Below are 18,213 nucleotides of genomic sequence, written 5' to 3' on the forward strand. Positions count from 1 at the left end.
GGGTGACAGAGCGAGACTCAATCTCAAAAAAAAAAAAAATCAGCCAGGTATACTGCACATGCCTGCAGTCCCAGTTACTCTGGGTGCCACTGCACTCCAGGCTGGATGACAGAGTGAGACCTTGTCACAAAAAATAAAGTAAAATCTAGCTCTGCAGGAGCCCTCTCTAAGAAGGACGGGGAGGAAGTTGCTGCCCCCATTTTGCTCCAGGAACATCAGGACACTTTCTGGGCTCATGGTCCTGGCTCCAGAGGCCTCAGCGTCTGCCCCTCTTGACTGTCTGTGAATTAGGACAGCACCTGGGAGTGCATCCACAACCCACCCAGCCACCAAGAGAGAGGTGGGGTGCACGCCCCCCCAGGTGACCCGACCCCCAACCCCACACCCTGGCCCCGCCCACTTGTGCTGCAAGTCCAGCTGCTCCTGCAGCTCCTGCTTCTCCGACTCCAGGCGCTTCACCCGCATCTCCTGGTCCATCACGCTCCACTGCAGTTCTGAGATCCTCCCCTTCAGGGCATTGATGGTCTAAAAGCAGAGGGGGCCAGAGAGCCACTCAGTGAGTAGAGCCCACGTGTGGAAGGAGCACATGGAGGTGAGAAGAGCAGAGGCACCACCCACATGCCACAACCAAGCAGGAGGCAGAGGGGCAGAGGAATAGGGGGGCAGAGGAATAGGGGGGCAGAGGGGCATCAGGCAGAGGGGCAGAGGGGTAGGGGGACAGACGGCAAGCAGGCGAGGGGGGCAAGGGGAGCAGAGGAGCAGAGGGCCAGGGGGCAGAGTCACCTCCTTCTGGAGGATGCGGGTCCAGGCAGGCACTCACACGCAAGGCCCACCCTCCTCCTGGCGCTGCAGAGCAGCACAGCCCAGAGCCTGCCACGAGCCATGCAGGAGCTGACTGAGGAGACCCAGGCCCCAGCCAGTGCCCCTGGAAAGGAGGCTTGGCAAGGCGGCTTCAGAAGCAAAAGTCCTCACCAGCCAAGATGGGCCCGGACTCTCAGGCCTGGCACCTGGCAGTCTCTGTGCCAGTGCCACATGCTCCCAAAGTCCCACCAGGCACCCACATACCCGCCACACCATCATTTTGGTCTTCCCTCCAATCGTGGCTCCTGTCGTCCCTCCCCAGCCACCCCAATGCTACTATGCCGGCTGTTTGCTGATGACATCACCCTCGAACAACAGCAAGGCACTGGCCAGCCAACAGGACAAAGACGGAGGCTGTGCTGGGGGCTAGGCGGTAGCTGCTGGGGAGGCCGTGCGCTTGGAAGGGGAGCGCATAGCACAGGCAGGAGCGCCCCTGGGGAGGCAAAGCCAGCATCCCCTCTGGCAGCCTCCAGGACAGCAGGTCTGCCTAACAGCACGGAACCCGCACGTGACAGAATGGCCGCACTTCATCCTGACCACCCCCACCAGGCAACCTTCTGAGGACCCTAACCCTCTGGAAAAGCTCAGAAAACCCCAGGTGTCCTCAGAGAAAGAGCACGTGGGTCGAGCCAATGTGAGAAGCCGGACAGACCCTGAGAAGCATCACTGTAAGTTAACACACGGAAACACATGGGCGTGATGTCAGCTCTGGGGACCATGCCCCCAGGGCAGGACAACGGCAAACTCACATAGCAAACAACCTGGGTGGGCCTGGCTGGGTGGCAACCTCCACAAACAAGGAGGCCACAGTGCTTATTTCCCTGTTCCTGAGAACCCGTGCCCAGCTCAGCCCGCTGAAGCCTATCACCGCCTTCCACCCCACGACGCTCTGGGAAGGCCCACATGGGGGCGGCGTGCTCCCCGAACGCCCACAACGGGTACGGTTTACTTCACCCAATGGTGAAGCATCAACCTGGGAGTCAAAAAAGAAGGTATTAAAAACATACTACCAATAAACACATCCTCCCAGAGGTCTTCTGAACTCAATTAATACACACCGGGTGCCGGGACCAGGCTGGATGCAGGGCCAAGCCCACCTGCCCGCAGGCGCACCCGTGTTGTAGGGGACGCCGGACAGTTGGCAAGGAAGAGGCACATAAGACAATTCCAGAGTAAGGAGGTTGACAATCAGGGCCCTGTGACAGGAGAAGGCAGCCAAGGCCTAGTGAGCAGCGAGGGTTTACCCTGAGGAGCTGCCACCCTAGCTCAGACGTGACAGGCCAAAGCAGGAGCACCCGCAGCAGCACGATCTCCCCCTCACTGGGCCCCACCCCACTGGGCACCACCCTGCGGCTCCTCCAGTCTCCCACTCCTCTGCTCCTCATGGAGTGCTGGGCACGACTCACCCTCCCCCATGGAACCGCAGGTGCCCACAGGCAGCGGGGACAGGGTCTGACCCCCCTCCAGCACAGCCCAGCACACAGGAACTGGAACCCAGAGCACGGGCAAGGCAAGAGCAGCTTCTCGGAGGCCAATCACACCTCCTTTCCTGCCAACGTTCCCTCCAGAAGCAGATGGGGGAACAACCTCAACACACTTCCCCAGCACCACCCACAGAAAGGACCCAGGGCCAGTTTCTGGACCCCTCCGGGACACCTGCGGGACACCTGCCCACCCCACCCCCACCCCCCTCCCTACGCCAGCAGATTTTCGTGTCTCCTCTTGGCACCAGCGATCTTGATCGCCACGGAAAAAGGACAGGAGAGGTCAGAAGATTCCAATTTCCACCAGCGCCCACATCCGGGCTGTTTCTAAAACGCAAGCAACCTTCACCAGGACTGTGGTTCACACAGGCTCCGGTTCAGAGGCAATTCTCCAACACCATCAGATGCCTGTAGACCTTGCAGATAGTCAAAGAAATGCAAATCCATTCGTGCCTACTTAAGCCTCCTGACAAAACAACAGCTATTTCCAGAAAAGACCACCATACACGACAGGGAAGGCTGAAGGGAAACTGGAGCCCTCAGCCGGGGCTCTGAGAACAACTGCTGCAGAGACTGCCGTTGCTGGGGACCTTATAACCCAGTCCTAGAGGTCTGTCCAAAGTCAACAGAAGCGAGGGCTGAGGGAAGGGCTACCTGCTGCATTAGATACACGAGTGAACGCAAACACACTAAAGGCCACAAACGACAAAAAACGGATTCATCAGCCTTTAAAATTCATAATTATAAAGGCAAAAAAACTGCTTAACTTTTTTTTTTTTTTTTCAGACAGTCTCACCGTGTTGCCCAGGCTGGAGTGCAATGGCGCGACCTTAGCTCACTGCAACCTCCACCTCCCGGGTGCAAGTGATTCTCCTGCCTCAGCCTCCCGAGTGGCTGGGACTACAGGCGCCCACCACCACGCCCGGCTAATTTTTGTGTTTTTAGTAGAGACGGAGTTTCACCATGTTGGCCAGGCTGGTCTCCAACTCCCGACCTCAGGTGATCCACTCACCTTGGCCTCCCAAAGTGCTGGGATTACAGGCATGAGCCACCACGCCCAGCCCAAGTGCTCAACTTTTTAATTGAAAACTATAGAATGGAAAATTAATACTTCTACTGATTACAACTATGCAAAAAACGCAGCTGCCCGTGTGGGAAGCACAATTAAAAACACAGGCACGGTGCTGCAGTGGTGAACAACAGCATGCATTCCCTCTCCTCGGGAAAACAGCGCTAGGAGGGCAGGCCCCGCGGAGCGGAGGCCCCGCTCACCTCGCCGGCCTGGGCCAGGCTGTCCTCTTTCTCACGCAGCCTCTTGCTGGCAGCGTCCAGGTTCTGCTGACACTGCCTGTTGCGCTCCAGCTGCTCCTGCATCTTCTCCTCCGCCCCAGCCTCCCGCTCCTGAAGCTGCCGGATGCGCGTCAGGAGCTCCTGGTTGCGGTCGACCTCGCGCTGTCAAGAGAGCAAGAGTCAGATGCCACGTGCCGCCCACAGGAGGGTCAGCGGGGAGCCCTCACCCCCACGCCTCTCTCAGAACAGGCCGAGGCGCCAAAAAGAGGCGAGCAGGACGCATCAGCCAAGTCAGCAGCAGAACCAGGACGGGACCTGGGACCTGGGACCTGGGACCCAGCTCCAGCGCCGGCGCCCCTGCTGAGGCGCCATGACGGTGAGCACTGTGCGAGGTCAGGGCTCCCAGGACGGGCACTTGGCACAGATCACACACACATTCATCACACCGTCTGCTCAGCAGTTGCCTCTGCAGGGAGAGGGAGCACGGGAAATCTACAATTCAGCATTGACCTTGGGGAAAAGCTGAGCTTTCACAGCAGCAGCAAATCCTGTCTAACTTCACTCTGGCCGGCACTGAAATGAGCTGGCACTCCCCCAGCGAGCAGACGATGGGGGCAGAGACAGGTGGCGTGGGCAGAAGGCTGCGGACAGAAGCAGTTTACGCTGGGCTCAAATCTGCCACACATGCACACCATCACACAAACCTCCAGAGCCACCCCCACAGGACTGGCCTTGGGGAGGCTGCGTGGCTCTCACTGGTTGGGATGGGACATAACCAAGAAGCACGCTCAGACCTCCTGATTCTAATGACCCGCAGGCCCTGCAAGTTCACTGCCAGGTACCAGAGTCCCAGGAGGTGAAGGCGGTGAGTACTGATAGAGCCCAGCACCCTGCCTTGCCCTGCCTTCCTCGGGAAGCGCCAAGCACTCTGGGAGCTCAGGGAGGAGTATGAGCCTGTGCTGTCCTCGTCCGGCCCAAACCCAGGAGAGGTGTGACAGAGGTGGTTGCCTTCTGAGAGAGGCTGACCCGCACCTCGGAGGGACTCTAGCCCTTGTGAGCTGCAAGGGCTGCTTCACAACAACCAAGAGACTCCTCTGTGATGCAGAACAGGAGCTGGGGTTGGCGTGGGGCTCCACCCAGCACCATCACAGCCAGATGGGGCACCAGGCCTGGGACTGCCAGTCCTAGTGCACACAGGGCAGCCAGCAGGTCGTTGGACTTCAGACACTTAGGTCTCAACCCCTAATAGGTATTTCCAGGTGGAACTCCAAGGAACAATTGGAAAACTACTGGTTCCAACTGTTCCTGGGGTCCTGAGCAGCTGTGTCTGTGGGCAAGGATGGAAAGTCCCGCTAGAAGGTGGCTGGAGCTCAGCAAGGAGCCCAAGGTGTAAGCTCACTCACCTGCATTCTTGGATTTCCCCAAGAAAGGGCCCCCGGAGACCCTACAATGGCCCCTCCCTCAATACAACATTTGTGAGCACCCATAAAACGCCATAAGCTACGCCACATAATGGAGATCCTGGGCGGAGTCAGGTGGGCCCTGCCCTCAGGGAATCTCGGCCCAGAGGAGCTCCAACAGCTGCACACTCCGTTCCTCCTGCCTGAGAGCCACAGCCATGCCATGAGCACGCTGCCTCCAAACTAATGACCTGGTGCCACTTCTCCACCCCTAACAAGGGAACCTCAATAGTTAGGGAGATTCCTGTGGCCTCTCCCTCCCCTTCCCACCGATTCCTCCAGGACTGTCCCTCCTAGGACCCACCCAGGCCATGGGCAAAAGCCCCACCTCTCAGGGAAAACAGCTCTCAAAGCAGCAATGGAGCCAACCCTGAGGCAGTGGCCCCCACCTTGTGGCACCTCAGGCTCACTGAGCCCACACAACGCACCACAGCCAGGATCTGCAGGCCAGGGGCAAGGAATCCAACCAGCATCACACCCCAGAAGATGTGAGCTATTTTTCTAGGGCCTAGGAGAGTGTGTGAATAAACCGCATGATGCCAGGGAGGGGCTAGACACCCACCCGCCAAAAGAGGGCACAGAGGCCAAGGAGACTTTCCGCCCAATACTCTGCCTGAACCTTGGCAGCATTTCCACAACTGATCAGCACTGACTGAAACCCTGGCAAAGTGCTATTCATCAGAGCAGAGGGAATTCACACACTCAGTGGAAACCTAATTCCATCCCCAAGGACAGGGTGTTTTCCCTGCTGCCCTGGGTGAGCCAGGAGCAACACACAGCCACCACTGAGGCCGGCACCCTTTGCTAGGGCCCTCCAACCCAAAGACCCAGCATGGACCCGAGACCCTGTGCCACCCCGTGACCTCCTAAGCCTGTCACTCCTACACCACTCAGCATTTCTGTCAGATCTGCATTCCGACTCTTCCAGAGGGAAGAGGAAACCAGGAGACCCAACAAAGGAATCTGTGCCAGCACCGCAGCCTCACTGAACACACACAGCAAGTGTTCCCATTTCATGCCACTCTCCTCTAGGACATCCAGCATAACCAATACCTGCCCCACAGCATGTGTGGCCTCAGAAGGAATGTCCTGGCAACTGTGACACAGGGCATGTCAGACTTCCAGTCAGCTGGGTTCTGATTTCCTACGGCCTGGCAGGTACCATGCACAGCCCTCTTGCTTCCAGGTACTGGGATCTGATTTCTTACGACCTGGCAGGTACAGTGCACAGTCCCCTTGCTTCAGTGGCTGGCTGGGCTGACCCTCGCCCCACACGAACCCACCTCGTAGTTCCTGGCACTGGTGCTGGCCGCTCTCTCCAGCTCCACTCGAGCCCTCTTGTGACTCAGTTCCATCTGCATCTTCTCCCGCTCCACTTGGATGAGATGGGATTTCGAACGGATCTGCTCTGCTCTTTCCTCCAGCTGAGAGGGACATACCCGAAGAAAAACAGAACCCTCAGTGACTGCATCAAACAAGGTTGAGTGACTCCGTGCAGCGGACACACTCCCTGAGCACCCATTCCTGCAGGTCCTGCGCTAAGTCTTCATGTGCCCCACCTACCGGGCCCCAGGCTGGGGAACAGGGGACGGGCAGGCAAGGGGAAGGTGAAAAGGCCTAGGAAGAGGAAGACGTCTTTTGAGATGACATTAAGCATATTAGTGAACACAATGGCCTCGAATGCCACCCATTTATTTACCAGCCAATGACTCTGTGGGTCAGAAGTCCTGACGTAGGTGGCTGCGTTCTCTGAACAGGGTCTCCCAGGCTAAAAATCAATGCAGTCAACCAAGACATGTTCTCGTGGAGCTCAGCATCTCACTAGCTCACATGGATGGAGAATGAGGTCTCCTTCCCGACCGGCTGCCAGCCCAGTACGGCCATCAACTCCTAGGAGCTGCCCACATCCCTTGCCACATGGACCTCTCCATCTCCAAAATCAACCACATTCAATCTCCCTTGTCAAATCCCGCTCCTGCCATGTCTCTGACTGCTCTGACTCAGATGTCTGGACTTAAAGGGCTCTGGTGAGTAGATCAAGCCCACCCAGGGAGTGGATCAAGTCCACCCAGGTAATCTCCCTATCTCAAGGTCAACAGATCTGAGACCTTAATTACATCTGCACAATCCCACAATGATACCTAGTCAGTATTGACTGAAACCTGGGAGGCAGCAGGAAGGTGAGTGTGCACTAGAGCCTGGAATCTGGGGGCCCTCTCAGAAGTCTGCCTACCACACAGGGCTAGTGATTACAGGTGAGCTGAGCCTCACAGAGCCCCAGAAGACTTGCCAAACAGTTCCAGAGCCGGCCTTTGGGTACGACCTGCTCAGTTGCAGGAAAAGGCAGAGTCACCAACTCTTCATATAGCCCAGAGCCTTGCAGTGCAGCATCTCTCGGCACTTAACAAATGCAGAGTCTCAGGCTACACCCCAGACCTATTCAATCAGAATCTTCTCTTTAGGTTGGGCGCAGTGGCTCACGCCTGTAATCCCAGTACTTTAGGAGGCCAAGTCGGGTGGATCACTTGAGGTCAGGAGTTCGAGATCAGTCTGGCCAACATGGGGAAACCCCGTCTCTAATAAAAATACAAAAATTAGCCAGCGTGGTGGTGCACACCTGTAATCCCAGCTACTCAGGAGGCTGAGGCAGGAGAAATGTTTGAACCCAGAAGGTGGAGGCTGCAGTGAGCCAAGATCACACCACTGCACTCCAGCCTGGGTGACAGGGCAGGAGTTTGCCTTGGAGGAAAAAAAAAAATATCTAGACCGGACGCGGTGGCTCACGCCTGTAATCCCTGCAGTTCGGGGACCAAAGTGGGTACATCACTTGAGGTCAGGAGTTCGAGACCAGCCTGACCAACATGGTGAAACCCTGTCTCTAGTCAAAACTACAAAAATTAGCCGGGCATAGTGGTACGCACCTGTAATCTCAGCTACTCCGGAGGCTGAGGTGGGAGAATCGCTTGAACCCAGGAGATGGAGGCTGCAGTGAGCCAACATTGTACCACTGCACTCCAGCCTGGATGACAGAGTAAGACCCTGTCTCCAAAAGAAAAAAAGAAACTTCTTTTTAAACACATTCTCAGGCCGTTCACATGCACGTGAAAGTTTGATAAGCACCAGAGTAGAGTGGTGGTTCCCAATAGGGGCCAGTTTTGCCCCTGGGAACATTTGGCACTGTCTGGAGACACCTGACTGTCACAGGGGGGTGGTCATATGTGTGTGCTGCTGGCTGGCATCCAGGGGTAGAGGCCAGGGATGTTGTTAAACAGCCCACAATGCACAAGAAAGTCCTGAGAAAAAAAGAATTACCCAACCCAAATGCCAAGCATGCCAAGGCTAGGAATGCCCAGGACAGCGGGAGGGAAGTTTCTCTGTCCTCCCACCTGTGTTCTCTGGTGGCCCAAGCCCACGCTTCCTTTATTACTATGTTACCGTGTCTCGATTCCCGGTTGCCGCTGTTTGGGCATTCCTAAGACTGCCCTTCAAACTCAGCAGCCTTCCTGGTCTCACTTCTGTGTCTGCAGTCAAACCTGAGCCTCTTGAGGAGGGTGGGCACCCCACCTGCAGGGGGCACGACCGGCACGGACCAGGAGTCCCAGACACACCTGATCCGTGTGCCACCTCTGCCTGGAGCTAACTACAACTGAAAGCAACCGAAAGCTTGCCCTTGCATTAAACCAACACAGATGTGTGATAAACCAGACAGCACACATTCCCCCGGCCTGCCATGGTCTCCAGGCCCTCTCTGCCACGCCACCATAGTCTCCAGGCCCTCTCTGCCACGCCGGGGGCTCAGCGGGAGAGAAAGAACCACAGCGAAGTCCAGGAACAGGACGTGACATGGGCCAGGGACCAAGGCTGGGCTCGCCACCATCACTCTGCTCACCACCTCGCTCTGACTACCGCACCCCATCACTGATCCCCTCACCGAGAAGCCCTTAACGGTGAGCACTGGGGGCCTCTGAGGTCCAAGACAGACTCTAGAATCCCACAGCTTTGACAGATACGCCGAGAGGCCCCAGACATTTGCATCAAGGAAATTACAGCATTTCAGACCAGAGTTGCCAACTCTGCCATCCAGGCTGGAGGGCAGTGGCGCGATCTCGGCTCACTGCAACCTCTGCCTCCTGGGTTCAAGCGATTCTCCTGCCTCAGCCTCCCGAGTAGGTGGGACGACAGGTGTACGCACCCACCTAATTTTTGTATTTTTAGTAGCGATGGGGTTTCACCAAGTTGGTCAGGCTGGTCTCAAATTCCTGACCTCAAGTGATCCGCCCACCTCAGGCTGCCAAAGTGCTGGGATGCCAGGCGTGAGCCGCCGCAACCAATTCAGAGTTGGCAACTTCTAATTTTGCCAGTGATAAAAATAACAACCATCTATTACCTTCATAATTTCATAAAGGAGCATTTACATATACATATCATATACATACATACACACACATATATATGTGACCTAATCTCAGAATAAAAAACTGTCCTTATCAAGAAAGGGCAGTAAGCAAGCTAGCAGCCAGCATTCTTTTTTTTTTTTTTTTTTTTTGAGACAGGGTCTCACTCTGTCGCCCAGGCTGGAGTCCAGTGGCATGATCTCAGCTCTCGGCAAGCTCCGCCTCCCAGGTTCACTCAGGGTGCTAACAAGGCAGGCCTTCAAGCCAGGATGGCTCAGGGCCCCAACTAGCCTCCAGCTACTGCCCCAAAACGAGGAGTTGCCACAGTGAGGCCTGAAAGATGAGTAGCTGGTCTCTAGGCTGAGCTAATACTGACCCACCTCAACTACAGAAGACTCGAACAGGCCCTGCCTGGGCCCAGGGGTCTCCCCAGAGAAGACTCCCACCCAGGCCCATGCCACTCACCTGCATGCTCTGCTGGTACTGCATCTGCAGAGAACCTGGGGCCGAGGTGGAGATATCCAGTCCAGATCCTCCCTCCACCCGCTGAGAGATGAAGTTGTTCAAAGATCTCAGGGTGGATAAAACCGTGGTGTTTTCCCCCAGGTCTTCCATGGTTGCTTTCCTTCTAGGAACAGACAAAGGACTGGTCAGGGCCAGCCTTTCTATGTGCCATCAGCTGTGCAGTCAGCGGGGCCTCTGGACATCCCCACTCCCCTAACGCTCATTGGAGCCCATAATACACCAGAGTCCGTAACCACATTCTTCAAAGGCAACTGGGAGCCATGTTGCCAATTTACCAGACAAAAAATGGAAGCAAGAAAGCATGCCGCCAAATCCCCGCCACCGAGCCACCGACTGTCTCAGCTGCACACAGACAGCTGGCGCCCAAGAGGCGGGGCTCAGCACTCAGGTGGCACGTCCTCCCACAGCACTGTAAAAGGGTTCTCCAGAGAGACAGAGCCAACAGGACAGAGACAGACACACGAGAACGGCGTTATTAGGGAAACGGACTCACACAATTAGGGAGACTGTACCACAACAGGCCGTCTGCAAGCTGGAGCCCCAGAAGCCTGGCAGTGTGACACAGTCCAAGTCTGAAGGCCTCAGAGCCAGGGGGGCCGATGGTGTAATTCTCAGTTCGAGGAGCTGCTGGAACGAGTCCTGGAGACCAAAGGCCGGTGAGCTTGGAGAGCTGCTGTTGAGGAGAGAGGAGAGGAAGGGTGTATCCCAGCTCCCGCAGGCAGATGGACACATTCACCTTTTCTGTTTTTGTCCTCTCCAGGCCCCAGGCTCTTGGATGGTGCCCCCAACACTGGGGGGTGGATCTTCAGCACCTGGTCCACTCAGACTCCCAAGCTCATCACCTCTGGAAACACCCTCACAGGTACACCCAAAAACAAAAATGATGCTTTCCCAGGTTTCTAGGAATTCCTGAATCCAGTCAGCTGATGCCTGAAAGTAACTACCAGGAGCACTCACAAAAAAGTCTGGCCTCCTGCCCAGGTGGGATGGCTCATGCCTGTAATCCCAGCACTTTGGGAGGTGGAGGCAGGCAGATCACTTGAGGTCAGGAGTTCAAGACCAGATTGGCCAACATGGCAAAACCCCATCTCTAATAAAATACAAAAACTAGCCGGGTGTGGTGGTGCACGCCTGTAATCCCAGCTATTCAGGAGGCTGTGGCACAAGAAACACTTGAACCTGGGAGGTAGAAGTTGCAGTGAGCTGAGACCGCACCACTGCACTCCAGCGTGGGTAACAGAGTAAGACTGTGCCTCAAAATAAATAAATATTAATTAATTAATTAAGGCCAGGCACTGTGGCTCATGCCTGTAATCCCAGCAATTTGTGAGGCCAAGACGGGCAGATGACCCGAGGTCAGGAGTTCAAGACCAGCCTGGCCAACATGCTGAAACCCTTTCTCTACTAAAGCCGGATGTGGTGGTATGCACCTGTAATCCCAGCTACTCCGGAGGCTGGGACAGGAGAATTGCTTGAACCCAGGAGGCAGAGGTTGCATGCAGTGAGCTGAGATCGCACCACTGCACTCCAGCCTGGACAACAGAGCAAGACACTGTTTCAAAAAATAATAATAATTAATTTTTTAAAACGTCTGGCCTCTGGGAATCAGAAACGAGGCATGCAACAGTGACAGTAAAGATGATCATCACAGCTGTGCTAATTTTCATTGTTTCTAGTGACATTAATAAGTACTACTACTATTTTCAACTAGGTACCGGAAAGAAAGGTATCTGACATTTCCGAGCACCGAGACTTCTTGAACTTCAGTTTCCTCATCTGTCAACTCATGACAGTGAAATCTACTCGCAAAGTTGTGGGGACCGTGGTCAACATCCCTCAAGTCTTCCACTGCTAGATAATGGGAATGCGGCCGCAGGTTGACCAGCACTACACTTGTAAGCTCAATCTTAACAAGGTGGTGAATCAGGTCTTTTTACACAGATTCTAAAGATGATGAAACCGAAGCTTCAAAAAGTTCAGAACGGAGACTGGGAACTTGGGTCTGTCTGGCGTTGGAAGGCTGAAGACAAGCCGCAGCAAAGAACTTTGCACCCCTAACACCTGTGCTGACGATGGTCTCACAGCAGGCCAGCCCACCAGCCCTAACGAGGGGAACAGCAAAGCGCGTTTAACAGCCAGAAGGTAGAACTCCTGCAGCTGCAGTTTCTGCGTTTCCATTCAACAAGAACCTTGGCCTGCTGCAAGCAGGGCCCTGAGCTCCCCAGGCTGCGAGCCCCGCTGAGGCAGGCCCGCCTGCAGGGAGGCTCCACAGCCCAATTCCTCCATTGCCCAGAAGAGACCAGGGCGACCCCTGCCATCCCCGAGGGGAAACCGGGCCCACACGCCCCCTTCCTGAAAGCGGGCCCGCGCGAGACACCAGGATGCCCAGAGCCCCTGCAGCCCCGACTTCTCCACCAGGCGCCAGCTCAGGCCCCTTCCTCGGCGCGCCGGCACCCTAGCCCGGAGACCCCCACGGCGGGCACGGGGACCCCCACGGTGGGCAGCGGGACCCCGGGGCTGGGGCCACGAGCACGCGCCCCTCGGCCGCCCGCCCCGGCACAAGGGACGGCTGCGGAGACCCAGGCGAGGGGCCCGTTGTACCCAGCACAGCCCGAAGTGGGGAGTGGGGACAGGGGAGTGGGGAGAGGAGGGGAGAGCACAGAGAGGAGAGCGCGCCCATGGGAGACGGGGCAGGCGCGCGGTCCGGAGGCACGGGGTCCGGGTCTTTGTGCCCCACCCTGGCGAGCACACCCGGCCGGGGCCCTCGGCCCCGCCCTTGCCACCCCGGGGACCCCCGGGACCCCAGGACCCCGCCGCCCGCGCGAGCCGGACCGCTCACCTCAGTCAGCCGCAGCCCACTTGCCGCCGCCGCTCGGATCTCCCTCCGCTCCGCCCGTGCCCACTTATCGCGACACTTGCGCCTGCGCTCTCGCGAGACCTGGTTGGGAACCGGGCCGTAAAGAACCGAGTCTTCGCACCAGCTAGTCCTGGGGACTCCGTGCCCGCACCCAGAGCCGCCACCCCCGGGAGACTACGCACGGAAAGGACTCAGAACCGAAGGCCGGGCCAAGGCGCAGTCGGGGTCCCCGACCCCGCGCAGGACGCGTTTCCACTAAGGCCTTCGCCTCGCGCCGTAATGTGCAGAATAGCCGCGCCCATGGCAGCCTCCTGCAACAAACTTGCACTGTTGACTCTTTCCAAAATTTTGCTACTCAGTATCAGCTTGAATCAATTCGTTATTTTGCTTTTATCTGGGCCCACTAGAAATGCAATTTATGCTACTAGGCTACCTCCTAGTACTCTGCAAGCCAGGCCACAAAATCCAATGGGGTGAGGTCAGGCCCCACTATTATTACGGTAACCTTCGTCTATCCTTCAATGTGGAGCCTTCCTGAGAAGAGTGTGCCTCCTCTCTTCCTCCCACCTCTGCCCAGCCCCTGGCTTCCCTCTAAGATGCTGTTCCTAAGGGTCTACATTGAATTTTTCTTCTTCCAGAGAAAAAGACTTCCAAGTTGTGTGCCCCGGGAATGAAACGGAATGAGAACGAGGTGGAGTAGGGCAAGAGAGGCCCTGGACTTAACTGACTGCAACCAGCAATAAAATGAAAAGCCAAAACATCTGGCAGCCGGGCTCCGTGGCTCACGCCTGTAATCCCAGCACTTTGGGAGGCCGAGGCGGGTGGATCACGAGGTCAGGAGATCGAGACCTTCTTGACTAACACGGTGAAACCCCATCCTACTAAAAATACAAAACAAAAAAAAAATTAGCCGGGCTTGGTGGCGAGTGCCTGTAGTCCCATGTACTCAGGAGACTGAGGCAGAATGGCGTGAACCCCGGGAGGTGGAGCTTACAGTGAGCCCTGTCACTGCACTCCAGCCTGGGCGACAGAGCGAGACTTCGTTTCAAAAAAAAAAAAAAAGTCAAAACATTTGACCTGCAGTTTCCTTCAGGGAGCTGGACCAAGCCCCAGATCCCTGATGGCGATTCCTGGGTTTCCAGACTTACCCCACTAGTGCTTGGAATTTAATCATAGTCACGGTCAACACACGTCTTTGAGGGATGAGTACAACTCCAGGAAATGACTTTGAGGAAGCCAGTTTTAAAAAAACAAAACTTAAAGGCATGAAAGTCCCTTACAATAATGCAACCTCTATTTTATTAAATATAAAGCTGCATCGAGTTCCTAGAAGAGTAAAAGAAAATAAACACACCACATCACTGTTTGCTTTGGCAATTACTTTTATGTTCTTGGGAGCCCAGACACGGATACAAATTTCCAGCAAAAACCAAAGCACACCCAGCACATGCATAAATTCAGACCACACATCTTCCCTAATCGCTCCGGGAACTTCTGCTGCTTGAAGAATGCATGAATTTCTAGATTATTCACCAGAAAGAAAGAATTTAATCCCCAGACGGAAATTTCAGATTTTTCTTTTGGTTTGTTGTTTTTTCATTTTTGTAGAGACAGTGGGTGTTGCTATGTTGCCCAGGTTGGTCTTGAACTTCTGACTTCAAGGAATCCCCCAGCCTCAGCCTTCTGGGATTATAGGTGTGAGTGGCCTCACCCAGCCCCCAGATTTTCTACTTTAAACAGCCACACTAAGAACTGGAAACCTGTGCATGGTGCTCTCAGAGCAGCAGTGGAAAGCCTGTTTCTGTGTGACAGTTTAACAGTCTATAAGATGAAGTCCCGTCAAGGCACACATGGGCACACCCATCCCTGCCTCAGCGGATTCCTTCTGATTCTTCCCACAGTCTGTCTCTCTTCATCCTTCCATCCTCACCTCTTTCTCTTGATAACTTTCTCTTCACAAATCACAATATAGAGGACTTTTTCATTTTCCATGGCCCCTGAACTTAGTTTTGTCATCTCTTTTGGTTAAAAGAGAAAGAGAAAGAAAGAGACTCCCCACTTGTCCTGTTCCATCTCCAAAATCAGCTCAGATCTCCCAGGAACTCTTCAGGAAGGAGCTCAGGCTACGTTTCTAGCTTAAAAGAAGCTAATGACCATTATGAAAACGGCACAAGAAATCCTCACTACTTCACAGCGCCCTTCCTTCCCTGGTACTGTGTGGCCAAGAAGTATACTTCTGATGACTCTTTCCTGCTGGCTTCAGGTTTGATGATCCTTACATTCTGGAATTCCTCTGTCAGTCTCCTCTGTAACCGATGGCTTTGACTTCCAGCCCAGGTTTTACAAAGCAATGTTCCCCGAGGTTGCAGGATGTCTGGGGTCATGCCGAGAAGGGTCAGGCACAGGCTGATAAGCCTGTCATGATCGAGGTCCTGGAACCCTGTGGCATTGGGCGCCATGTCGCTCAGAATCACATCTGCTCTCCCACCAGGAAGCACCTCGAGGATTTTCTGTGAGGTTCTTGGGTCAGTCACATCAGCAGGGCACAGGAAAGTTGCTCCTTCCAGGGGGAATATGTGAAGAAGATCTACCCCAAGCACGAAGCCAACAGGAGAGCTGGGATCTATGGAAGAAATGGTGAATGTGTTATTTATTTACACACTGAATGTTTTCACAAAAATACAGTACATGCAACAAAGTGATGAAATAAAAGTAAAATGTCAAGACCAATGCAAAGAGCTAATGTGCAAATAGGTAAACACAGGCCTTTTCTATCTATACATCCTATAAAGACACGTGGTGGGGGAGGTCGTGGGCCTTAACATCTGAGAAGCTGAGGCCCAGACAGGAAGTGACTGTCCTAGAGTCATCCTCAGCCATGGGCAGACCTGTGCCAAGCGCCAGAACTTCTGATTCCAAAGCTGGTATCATTTCACTACCCAAGGCTCGCTCTCTGTAAAAGGGTTCTTATCTCTGAGTGCTCTTTTTGATAAACTAAAATAGAAAATAGGCCGGTCGCAGTGGCTCACACCTATAATCCCAGCACTCTGGGAGGCTGACACAGGTGGATCACCTGAGGTCAGGAGTTCGAGACCAGCCTGGCCAACACGGGGAAACGCTGTCTCCACTAAAACTACAAAACTCAGGCAGGTGTGGTGGCACATGCCTGTAATCCCAGCTACTCGGGAGGCTTAGACAGGAGAATCTCTTGAACCCGGGAGGCGGAGGTTGCAGTGAGCCAAGATCATGTTCACGCTCTCTCCTTCTGTCACTTTCTCCTACAAGGCACACTCTTCCTTCATCTCAAGAGCACTGCACTCCAGCCTCGGCGACAGAGCAAGACTTCATCTCAAAAAAAAAAAAAGAAAGAAAAAGAAAAGAATATACTAGTACATAAAGTGCCTCTGGATGAAATCAATAAATCCATTCTCCTTCTCCACCTTAATCCAATTGCTTTCTTTTTTTTTTTTTTTTTTAGACGGAGTCTTGCTCTGTTGCCCGGGCTAGAGTGCAGTGGCCGGATCTCGGCTCACTGCAAGCTCCGCCTCCCGGGTTTACGCCATTCTCCTGCCTCAGCCTCCGGAGTAGCTGGGACTACAGGCGCCCGCCACCTCACCCGGCTAGTTTTTTTGTATTTTTAGTAGAGACGGGGTTTCACCGTGTTAGCCAGGATGGTCTTGATCTCCTGACCTCGTGATCCGCCTGTCTCGGCCTCCCAAAGTGCTGGGATTACAAGCTTGAGCCACCGCGCCCGGCCTAATCCAATTGCTTTCAATGTAGAAACTACTAGAAACAAGAGATGAGGAAAATGAACACATACAAAATAATGTACAAAAACTGATACCAGCTAGGTGCGGTGGCTCACACCTAAAATCCCAGCACTTTGGGAGGCTGAGGTGAGAGAACTGCTAGAGCCCAGGAGTTCTAGTCCGCCTGGGCAACATAGCAAGATCCTGTCTCTACAAAAAAATATAAAAATTAGCTGTAGTCTCAGCTACTCAGGAGACCCAGCTAAAATGAAGCGTGAGGTGTCCCATTTTCCTGGGCTGAAGATTGAGGGGTTTTACCTTTGAAAAATGAGGTAATCTTCAAAATACCTGGACTTCCAATGTTTAAACTAGGAATGAAACATGGTCTCTTCCTCTCCCCCTGCCGTTGGAACAGCCTTTCTGTTAAGCAGACTGAACAAGAACATCTGTGACTCTACCCTTAGCTTATCAACTCTGACACTTCTCAACAGAACTACGGCCCTCCTCAGTGGAGGGGACTGTTGGGGAGATGGGGGCGTTGGGCTTGTGAGAGGGGCTTTGAATGTAGGTACAGAGTGAGAAGAGGGGGAGGCAGACGCTGAAATCAGTTATAGGCAACAAGTCTTGTTTTAGGTAAGGTGACACAATGGCATCTTTTTAGTTTTACAACTGGCGTTGCTCAAATATCAGCAAGTTATCTTTTTGTGTGTGTGTGAGAGAGAGAGAGAGACAGGGTCTCACTCCACTGCATGGCCTCAGCTCACTGCAGCCTCGACTTCCCCAGGCTCAAGCGACCCCTCCCACCTCAGCCTCCCAAGTAGCTGGGACCAGAGGCACATGCCACCATGCCTGGCCAATTTTTTGTAGAGACGGGGTTTCACCACATTGCCCCGGCTGGTCTCGAACTCCCGACCTCGGGTGATCCTCCCACCTCAGTCTCCCAAAGTGCTGGGGTTACAGGTGCAAGCCCCCGCGCCTGGCCTCACACCTCACTTTATGCTCCTGAGCTTTCACTCCTATAATATCCAATATGTTACAACCTTGGGAAATTTCCACCAAAGGCAAACAGCTTTGGCTGCATGCTTGTGACTTCCGGGAGGACAAGCCCAGGCAGATCACGCTCACGCTGTCTCCTTCTGTCACTTCCTCCTACAAGGCACGCTGAGCCACTCTCCTGCTTCATCTGAGGAGCACTTAGGGGAACAGAAACCACTGAAATCAGTTACTAGGAGGACTCCACGGTGATAAGCTCAGCAATGAGAAAAGGAACTGACATTTCCAACATGAATCCACTTATTTAGTCAATAAATGCTGAGCTGAAAAACAATAAAAAGGCTGTTCAGGCCGACCACGATGGAAGCACCAGGAAGCACCTCGAGGATGCTGGGAGGCAGAGACAGGAGGATCACCTGAGGTCTGGAGTTCAAGACCAGCCTGGCCAACATGGCTAAACCCCGTCTCTACTAAAAATACAAAAACTAGCCGGAAATCACTTAAACCCAGGAGGCGGAGATTACAGTGAGCCGAGATGGCGCCACTGCGCTCCAGCCTGAGCAACAAAGTGAGACTCCATCTCAAAAAAAAAAAAAAAAA

The 18,213-nt window shown here is 54.3% G+C and overlaps 2 protein-coding genes across 8 annotated transcripts in view; both read right to left on the bottom strand.

Annotated features, from left to right (window-relative positions):
* The window catches only part of MAD1L1 (mitotic arrest deficient 1 like 1), a 425,376-nt gene extending 412,399 nt beyond the window's left edge, over positions 1-12,977 (bottom strand). For 2 of the 7 annotated variants that reach the window (XM_017894422.1, XM_017894384.1), the window contains exons 1-6: positions 12,854-12,977; positions 10,508-10,687; positions 9,955-10,114; positions 6,379-6,519; positions 3,618-3,797; positions 401-525 (exon numbers count right to left, since the gene is read on the bottom strand). In XM_017894422.1, the coding sequence (XP_017749911.1) occupies positions 401-525; positions 3,618-3,797; positions 6,379-6,519; positions 9,955-10,104 (596 nt within the window). In that variant the 5' untranslated portion in view covers positions 10,105-10,114; positions 10,508-10,687; positions 12,854-12,977. Of the gene's footprint in view, positions 1-400; positions 526-3,617; positions 3,798-6,374; positions 6,520-9,954; positions 10,118-10,507; positions 10,688-12,853 lie in introns of those variants that run through there. The other 5 variants (XM_017894431.1, XM_017894413.1, XM_017894393.1 and 2 more) reach the window with 4 other exon arrangements.
* A 1,168-nt stretch (positions 12,978-14,145) lies between these two features.
* The window catches only part of MRM2 (mitochondrial rRNA methyltransferase 2), an 8,071-nt gene continuing 4,003 nt past the window's right edge, over positions 14,146-18,213 (bottom strand). Inside the window, exon 3 of the mRNA XM_017894474.1 lies at positions 14,146-15,494. Within this exon, the coding sequence (XP_017749963.1) occupies positions 15,055-15,494 (440 nt within the window). The 3' untranslated portion in view covers positions 14,146-15,054. The remainder of the gene's footprint in view (positions 15,495-18,213) is intronic.

This window comes from Rhinopithecus bieti, unplaced genomic scaffold (genome assembly GCF_001698545.2).
Source record: "Rhinopithecus bieti isolate Rb0 unplaced genomic scaffold, ASM169854v2 scaffold_1017, whole genome shotgun sequence".
Taxonomy (NCBI): Eukaryota; Metazoa; Chordata; class Mammalia; order Primates; family Cercopithecidae; genus Rhinopithecus; species Rhinopithecus bieti.